The 9,966-nt window shown below is 42.6% G+C and overlaps 1 protein-coding gene across 2 annotated transcripts; it reads right to left on the reverse strand.

Annotated features, from left to right (window-relative positions):
- Positions 1-3,140: 3,140 nt before the first annotated feature.
- Positions 3,141-6,813, reverse strand: LOC137593436 (uncharacterized). 2 transcript variants are annotated; one of them, XM_068312126.1, is made up of 3 exons: positions 6,788-6,813; positions 6,345-6,397; positions 3,141-5,353 (listed from the first exon to the last, which is right to left on the reverse strand). In XM_068312126.1, exons 2-3 carry the CDS (start codon positions 6,350-6,352, stop codon positions 3,706-3,708), a joined length of 1,656 nt encoding a protein of 551 aa, XP_068168227.1. In that variant the 5' UTR covers positions 6,353-6,397; positions 6,788-6,813; the 3' UTR covers positions 3,141-3,705. The 2 variants fall into 2 exon arrangements, with proteins under 2 accessions (XP_068168227.1, XP_068168226.1); XM_068312125.1 differs by lacking the exon at positions 6,788-6,813 and having other exon boundaries at positions 6,345-6,500.
- Positions 6,814-9,966: the final 3,153 nt, after the last annotated feature.

Genomic DNA, 9,966 nt, shown 5'->3' on the forward strand with positions numbered 1-9,966 from the left:
CCTCTTCCTCCTCAGGTTTCTGCTGTCTAAGGCATTCACTGAGCAGTTCATCTGTTGGGGCCATCTTCCTGATGTACTCTTGGATTTTTGATGTCTCATCCTGGACAGTGGCCCTGATGCTCACTAGTCCTCGGCCTCCCTCTTTCCGCTTAGTGTACAGCCTCAGGGTGCTGGACTTGGGGTGAAACCCTCCATGCATGGTGAGGAGCTTTCCGGTCTTAATATCTGTGGCTTCTATCTCCTCCTTTGGCCAGCTTATGATCCCAGCGGGGTATCTGATGACTGGCAGTGCATACATGTTGATGGCTCGGACCTTGTTCTTGCAATTCAGCTGACTTCTCAGGACTTGCCTTACTCTCTGGAGGTATTTGGCTGTGGATGACTTCCTTGCGGCCTCCTCATGGTTGCCATTAGCCTGTGGGATTCCAAGGTATTTGTAGCTGTCCTTGATGTCTTCTATCCTGCCCCCTGGTAGGTTGACCCCTTCAGTTCTGATCATCTTGCCTCTTCTTGATACAATCTGGCCACATTTGTCTAATCCGAATGACATCCCTATGTCGTCGCTGTAGATCCTGGTGGTGTGGATCAGTGAGTCAATTTCTCGCTCATTCCTGGCATACAGCTTGATGTCATCCATGTAGAGGAGATGGCTGATTGTTGTCCTGCTTCGGAATCGGTATCCGTAGCCGCTCTTTGTGATGATGTGACTGAGGGGGTTCAGGCCTATGCAGAACAGCAGTGGTGATAGTGCATCCCCTTGGTATATGCCGCACTTGATGTTAACTTGGGCAATTGGCTTGGAGTTAGCCTCCAGGGTTGTCTTCCACTTCCCCATTGAGTTCTTGATGAAGGCTCTTAGTGTCCTGTTGATCTTATACAGTTCCAGACATTCCACACTTGATAACCACTGCATTTTAGTCTGTATATTCCAGTAACCTGTATACCGTATTATGTATATTCTGTATAGTTTGTTCATAGCGCTACACATGTACATATATACTGTATATCACACCCGACAATCTGTATATCTTGTAATTGTACTTACACTAATTGCATTTCTGGTTAGATGCCAAACTGTATTTTGTTACATTGTACTTGCACATGTGTAATGACAATAAAATTTAATCTAATCTAATCTAATATGAGCATAAAAAAGGTTTAAAGATATATAGGACGACTACAATTAGACAATGATGCTGAAAGCTAACCTCACACTGGTTGATATTAGCTAGTGGTAACTATGACTGATTATTCATTCATTGTCATGTACTGCCCCTGTATCCTCCATAGCGGGTCACGGGGAGCTGGAGCCTATCCCAGCTGGCATAGGGCGTGAGGCGGGGGACACTCTGGGCATGACGCCAGTGCATCGCGGATGATTGATTATTTATTCACTAATTGTTAGGTGATGAACTTGAAATGATGATAGCACAAATCTATGATAGCCAATAATATCTTACTTTACATAAACTAATGTCAGTTATGGTGGTTGAAGTTGGTTGACCTCAGTGAGAAGTCTAGGCTAACGCTAACGGCCAGTTATTGTTGTTTAATTTGTTTCTACAGCTATAATATAAGGACAGAGTCAGAGTTTGAGGAACAAAGTCCTGACAAATACATTTTAAAGGTGAAAACCTCCTTAACTGTCACATCACGCAGGTTTTCAACTCTTGACGCTCAAACTAGTTTCCAGTATTACTGAAAAACCAAACGTGAGGTTCTGATTCGTCTCCACGTGTCCGTCGAGGCGTCACCTGTTGCTATGCGGAAGCCGCCAACAGGAGGGCAGAACGGCGGGAGGAGGAGTCACGTGACTTCACAGAAACAGCCTGACTGTTGGCGAAGTGAAACCGGTCGACCGTGAGAGCCGTTAGCCGTCGTTTGTATTCAGAGCTCTGCTGCGTTCAGGTTTCCACGTGACTCTGAGCTCCACGCTCACGATCCTCTGCAGGTCTTTACAGTAACTGGAACATGTTACTGTTTAAAGGTAAATGCAAAGATCACAAATAACCAGGCAGAATCTGTTATGTACAAAATCTGTTGAAACTCCAATTTGCCACAATTTAATTTGGAAAAACAAACAAACAAAAACAACAACAACGTTATTTACGTGGTTTTACCCACCTGGTTTTACCCACCTGGTTTTACCCACCTGGTTTTACCCACTGGTTTTACCCACCTGGTTTTACCCACCTGGTTTTACCCACCTGGTTTTACCCACTGGTTTTACCCACCTGGTTTTACCCACCTGGTTTTACCCACCTGGTTTTACCCACCTGGTTTTACCCACTGGTTTTACCCACGTGGTTTTACCCACCTGGTTTTACCCACATTATCCTCAGCAGTGTTTGACAGTAACTATGTTCTGTCCTGTAAATGAAGTCAGATTTAAACCACTGAGCTGCTGAAGGGAGAGCATCAGAATAATACATTCATAAATCATTCCACCATCTGTAGTCACATGATTTCTGAGAACCAGCGTGAGTTCAGATCACTAAGAGAGGAGGTGGGGGGGTCTTTGAGTTCTTTAACGCTAACCTTCAGAACATGACTTCAGACTTTCTGAGTTCTTTTTACTGATCGGTGTGTTTTCCAATCCAGCCTCCAAAACATCCTCACATTGATCACTGATCAGTGTCGATGTTTTCTGATCATCTTAAATGTATACAAACGTCCTGATGACACCAGCTCATGTGATTTATGAACCCAGTACTGATGAAAGGAAAACCTGATCCAGAATAACTATGTGGCCTGATTGGTATTGTTTTTGTTCAATGTAATCATATAAATTCATGTCATACATGAGGTGCAGCTGATTTAAACATGATGGAAATGTCTTTTCCTGAATAACCTGATTATTCACTTTTACACCCCTTTGACCCTGAACCCTCCATGTTGGTCACATTTAGTCATCATTCCTCCATATTTTCATCTGTTTTTTTCATAATACTGCTTATGATTGAATTTATTTAGTAGAAATAAATTCATTCATTGATCGTTTTTTTAAAATTCTAATTTATCTACTCTTGTCTTGCAACAACAAACAATTTCCCTCTCAGGAATTATGAAAGGATTCTGATTTTGTTTCTGATTAAAACACTTCATCTCATACAAATAAAAAATGGTCATCAAACACCAGATGATGCATCAGATTCTCAGCTTATCTTTATTGTTTGCATATTTCATTATAAAGAGCATCGGTTTGTTCACACCTTTAGTATAATATTTACATACACATATATAAATCCATACATCATTTATTTTGCATTGCATATATTGACATTGCTAGAACACAGGGACACAGGAGGAGGCTTCAAACCACCACCGGGCTAAATGTCTTACTTTTTTTTTGTTTCCCGACAAACTAAGCACATTATTAGATATGTCTATTGACAGTAGCAAAGCATCTGGAAAAAAAGTGGAAAAAAATAAAATAATTCTTATTGAACCGTATGTGATTTTAGAGGCCAGAAAAAGTTCTTGAAAATGTCCATCAGGGGGCGCTCTCCCCCAAGTGTGTCCAGATGTCATGAAACTATTAACTAGACAGGCCAGACTGAGAAGTGTAACTGCAAGTCAATAGTACTTCAGTAATTCCGTATTTAAACATAATGGTGTGGTGATGTCCAGTGAGTAGAATCAAGAAGCTTCTTCAGGATTAAATGTGTGCATGAACAGCTGACGTCTCTCACTCAGGCCGTCCTCCTACAACATTCCTTTAGCTGCTTCTGTTAGTTTGCTGAACCCGTACTGCATTGCTGCTTTGATGCCTTTGTCTTTGTCTAACTGACGTTTTATACCTTCCAGCGTGCCGACCTTTGAATAATCTCCCATCTCCCTCATCTTTGCAATGAGGAAGTCCAGGTGGACCTGAGTGGACAGTGATTGTCTGTTCAGGGCGATGCTCTCCAGTTTCATCACGTGATTGTAGGACTCTTGCAAATATATTTGTTTTTCTTTCTGATATTCGTTCATTTTCCCTTGAAGAGTTTCCAAGAGGCTCAATTTGCTCTTACTTCCTGCCTGATACTGTTCGTACTTGTCCTTCACATCTTGCAGGGTCTTCTGAACCTTCCTTGACTTGTTCACATAGATCCATTCTTCTTTCACGTGGGTTGACACGGGACAGTTGTTGGTGCATGAAGTGCAGCGACCCTCTTTCATGACCTCACAGAGCATTGGAGACCAGGCCACTGTGCATCCTGGGTAGTGGCAGGTCTCCTCACAGGTGGTGCAGCAGACAGCTCCCTCATAAAACAGCTGCCTCCACTGCCAGCCCAACCAACCCCAACCCCACCACCCACCTTTGATACTTTCTTTGACTTTGTAGGGCTCTTCGATTTCTATGACAAAGTTTGCATTATTTTTCATCTCCTGCTCATATTTCTTCAGCGCTTCCTGCGTTTGTTGGATTTCTTTCTGTTTCAATTCAGCCAACTGAATTCTCTCTTGCAGATTCTGGATGCAGGCGGTCAGTTTGATGCGTGAATTCAACACCTCCACAGTGTTTGTCACGTTTTGAGCTGAATTTCCTTCCAGAAATTCTGAAAATTGGCGAATTTCCTCCGTTGTGAAGTCCCATGCATTTTTTAAGGGACCCTTAGTTTTCTTTGTTTTGGCAACGGTCTGGCGGTTATTGAACAGGAAGTAGACTGGGTCGTTGTCCTTATCTTTGGCAAATGTGATTTTTGCGTCTTCAAGAGCCGTTAAAACATTATCAGGTGTCATGCCATCTGAGTGAGTGATGAGGGCAACAATCTTCTTCTCCATGTCTTTTCCAAACAGAGACATCACTGAATCAAAGATGTACCTCAGTCGATCGCTCACTCGGTTCTCTGTCGCTTTCAGCACCAGACCCACTGCATCGATCTCATGAATGCCATCATTTGCGCGGAACAAGTCAAACAGTCTTTGTTTGACAATGTCGTCTTTATCGATCGATCTGGTATCCCCGTATCCAGGAGTATCGATGATGGTCAGGGAGAAAGGAAGAGATTTACCTTGAAAACCAAAGATCTCATAAACAATGACATCTGATGTCTGACTCTCAGACTGGTTTCTCCCTGGGAGCCCCTCATCTCCCTGGTCCTCGATGATCTGAAACCAGACATCATCGTCAAACTTCACTCCAATGGTGTAGTTGACCAGAGCGTTGATCAGAGTGGATTTTCCTGTTCCAGTTTCTCCAACGAGCAAGATGGTTTTGTTTGGTGCTAGACTATTTCTTTCACCCAGAGTCATTCTTCTTAGAGTTCCACTGGTCTCTTTCTTTGGAGTCAGCTGGTAGATATCAGGACATCCTGATTGGATCAAACGTTTGGAGGTGATGTAATCAAATTTGGAAGAGTTTGGTCTGTAGAAAAAGACATACATACATTTTACATAATGCCCAAAACATGAATCAGCATCAACAGAATAATTTCAATGGCCACAGGTGTTGCCTATCACTTCCTAACCCCTACCCACGTTGATCCCATATCTTTACCGATTTGGGGTACTTTACCCTCATGTAAAAAGAAGTCAGCAGCAGCAACATTATGTCACAGGAGGAGAATTTTTTTCTCTATACTTATCTCAACCTGGTTCACTGAATTAAAATGACACTGATGGAGTATGAGCCCAGTCCAGAGCTGAAACCAGCCAATGTTAACTAAGACACGATGATACATTAGCTTACATTAGCTTGCATAGGCTGTGAGAGCTGAAATTGTACCTTCAAGAGCAATGTGTCCAACTAGCTAATTCATTAGCATTGATATTGTAAAGTTGACAAACATGGTAGACACTTCAGTTTTTATATATGCTTATATACATACATACATACATACATACATACATACATATACTGTGTATATATATATATATATATATATATATATATATATATATATATATATATATATATATATATATATATATATATATATATATATATATATATATATATATATATATATTGGTGAAAGTCAAACCTTTTTTAAAATTAATTTTATGTGGTTATAACATTCCAGGGCAAAGTCATTCTTTCTTCCTTGGAGAAGGTAAATCATGATTTTAATCATGATTTTAGATTTTTCCAGCTCATATCATTCCAGACTGCTTTATTTCATCATCACAATAAAAAGCTGACAACTATTTTTCATCCATCCTTGATTTACACGACGAGACTTCACTCTGGACGCTTCGCCAGCGCGTCACTGAGCCAATTGATAGACAAACCTAATTTGTATGTTTTTGCTTCTATACTTGTGTATAATTTACAAGTCAAAGATGCTGCAGAGGTAGATTCTAAAACAAAAACAAATGTATTTTATACATTTCAATAAAGTAATGATTTTACTCACGTTGCCATTGTTGTGGGTGTAGACAGTCTTGAGAATGGACCAGCTTATCAGTTCTATTGATAGAAGATAAAACATTTTTAAACTCATGGGAGGAGACAAATTACCAACACAAGGGAAAAAAAGTGTCCAAACAGTCTGATGAGAGCAGAAACAGGAAATACATAACGAAGACATAAAAATAGAAAAAGGGTTCAAAGTGGAGTTCAGTATGGAGGTTACATTATACATGTAAATATGTGCACACAACTCTTTACACACAAGAAACAAGCAAACTGTGATCCTATTGATTCATTTCTGTCTCACGTCATAAACACCAGAAAAAGTTTACATCATTATCTCATGTCTCATTGGATGGAAAAGATACACATCACAAAACATTCAAATGTATTTTCTCATAAATAAATTGGCATATTCAAAGTCCAGACAACCATCAGCGTTCTCACCTGTTGTCGTCCTGAAGCTCTCCGACCACAGAGAGACGGGAGAGGAATATAAAGGCAGAGGGAGGGGCTGGGCAGAGCACAGGTCACATGACTTATCAGAAACACTGACTGTGAGCCCCCAATGAAAAAGCAGCTACTGCTCATAGAAATAATCTGAGCTTAAAAGTCATCAGTATTCAGTGCACGGTGCGTTCTGTGGTCATGGGATTTCTGAGAAACACAAGAGTTCAAGTTATCAGTAGGAGAGAAATTGGAGGGATTCTAGGAGACATTCAGTCTGATGGTTGTTTCATTCATCAAGGATGTGTGGTGGATGTCTGAACGGTTCTCTGGCTTCTTCCCACCTCCAAAAACATGCGCTTCAGGTGGACTGGCTGGTCTCAGATAACTGTAGGTGTGAGTGTTTGTCTACATGCAGCTCTACGATGCACTGGCGTCACGCCAGGAGTATATCCTTGCCTTACGCCCCAGTCGGCTGTGATAGGCTCCCACGACCCGCAATGGTGGAAGAAGCAGTTTTAGAAAATGAATGAGTGAGTTCTGTGTGTATTTACTTAGCAGTCAACACGTTCCGCATTAAACTCTTTGTATTTGTTGAGGACACCTCTCAGTATGGTATTTTCCACCCATCAGTCCTTGATTTAAAGGGGCCCTATTATGAAAATCACACTTTTTCAGGTCTCTACATATACATAGTGGTCCTCCCTAACCCGACCAACTCCTAGAATCTGGTAAACAAACACTTCCTGCATCAATAGATATTTGGACTTTTAGGAAGTCATGGCTCTGAACGACTCGATTGCTAGAATAGGCATCCTTGACGTCAGACTTTGCACTCTGCTATTGGACAGAGTATTGGTCGATATGGATTGGTGGACATGCTCAGGGGCGTGGACGATATGGACTGGATGACACGCCCAAGGGCGTGGTCATCCCCAAAATGGAGTTCTTCGTGTCGGACGAGAGGTAGCAGTCTGTTGAAATGGCGTCTGTGACAAGGAGACAAGGTAGTTGTTCAGTTGTTGGTTGTACAAATCAACACCAGTGTTTATTTTTCATCCCATCAATGAAGAACAGAACAGACCGTGGTTACATTTCATGTTTAATGGCTCTGTGCAGCTACATCTCCTGCTCGTTAGTTTGTGTGTGAACCACTTCAGTCCAGCCTGTGTTAGCAATGAGGGTCAGTCCAGACGGGGCTTTGTCTGAGACTGGTCCTCATTCAAGGGTCACTCCCAACCATAGGGACCAAGGACCTGTACCCTGGACCAAAGACCAAGGACCTGTACCCTGGACCAAGGACCAAGGACCTGCACCCTGGACCAAGGACCAAGGACCTGCACCCTGGTTAAGGTAAGTCTCGCCACATTTATCTTTAGCAGTTGTCTGTTAGCATGGGTGATCAGTGCTATTTGGCTAATTAGGTAGTACTGCTTTGTTTCGTGTTTGCGTGTGTGGCTCCAACGTGTGTGTGCTAAACCTACAGTACCTACTGTAGGTACAACGTGTGTGTGCTGAACCTACAGTACCTACTGTAGGTACAACGTGTGTGTGCTGAACCTACAGTACCTACTGTAGGTACAACGTGTGTGTGCTGAACCTACAGTACCTACTGTAGGTACAACGTGTGTGCTGAACCTACAGTATCTACTGTAGGTACGTGTGTGTGTGCTAAACCTACAGTATCTACTGTAGGTAAAACGTGTGTGTGCTAAACCTACAGTACCTACTGTAGGTACAACGTGTGTGTGCTGAACCTACAGTACCTACTGTAGGTACAACGTGTGTGTGCTAAACCTACAGCACCTACTGTAGGTACAACGTGTGTGTGCTAAACCTACAGCACCTACTGTAGGTACAACGTGTGTGTGCTAAACCTACAGCACCTACTGTAGGTACAACGTGTGTGTGCTAAACCTACAGCACCTACTGTAGGTACAACGTGTGTGTGCTGAACCTACAGTACCTACTGTAGGTACAACGTGTGTGTGCTAAACCTACAGTACCTACTGTAGGTACAACGTGTGTGCTAAACCTACAGTACCTACTGTAGGTACAACGTGTGTGTGCTGAACCTACAGTACCTACTGTAGGTACAACGTGTGTGTGCTAAACCTACAGTACCTACTGTAGGTACAACGTGTGTGTGCTGAACCTACAGCACCTACTATAGGTACAACGTGTGTGTGCTAAACCTACAGCACCTACTGTAGGTACAACGTGTGTGTGCTAAACCTACAGTACCTACTGTAGGTACAACGTGTGTGTGCTAAACCTACAGTACCTACTGTAGGTACAACGTGTGTGCTAAACCTACAGTACCTACTGTAGGTACAACGTGTGTGTGCTGAACCTACAGTACCTACTGTAGGTACAACGTGTGTTTGCTAAACCTACAGTACCTACTGTAGGTACAACGTGTGTGTGCTGAACCTACAGTATCTACTGTAGGTACGTGTGTGTGTGCTAAACCTACAGTATCTACTGTAGGTAAAACGTGTGTGTGCTAAACCTACAGTACCTACTGTAGGTACAACGTGTGTGTGCTGAACCTACAGTATCTACTGTAGGTACAACGTGTGTGTGCTAAACCTACAGCACCTACTGTAGGTACAACGTGTGTGTGCTAAACCTACAGCACCTACTGTAGGTACAACGTGTGTGTGCTAAACCTACAGCACCTACTGTAGGTACAACGTGTGTGTGCTAAACCTACAGCACCTACTGTAGGTACAACGTGTGTGTGCTAAACCTACAGCACCTACTGTAGGTACAACGTGTGTGTGCTAAACCTACAGTACCTACTGTAGGTACAACGTGTGTGTGCTGAACCTACAGTACCTACTGTAGGTACAACGTGTGTGTGCTAAACCTACAGTACCTACTGTAGGTACAACGTGTGTGTGCTAAACCTACAGTACCTACTGTAGGTACAACGTGTGTGCTAAACCTACAGTACCTACTGTAGGTACAACGTGTGTGTGCTAAACCTACAGTACCTACTGTGGGTACAACATGTGTGTGCTGAACCTACAGTACCTACTGTAGGTACAACGTGTGTGTGCTGAACCTACAGTACCTACTGTAGGTACAACGTGTGTGTGCTAAACCTACAGCACCTACTGTAGGTACAACGTGTGTGTGCTAAACCTACAGTACCTACTGTAGGTACAACGTGT

Source organism: Antennarius striatus, chromosome 4, assembly GCF_040054535.1.
Source record: "Antennarius striatus isolate MH-2024 chromosome 4, ASM4005453v1, whole genome shotgun sequence".
Taxonomy (NCBI): Eukaryota; Metazoa; Chordata; class Actinopteri; order Lophiiformes; family Antennariidae; genus Antennarius; species Antennarius striatus.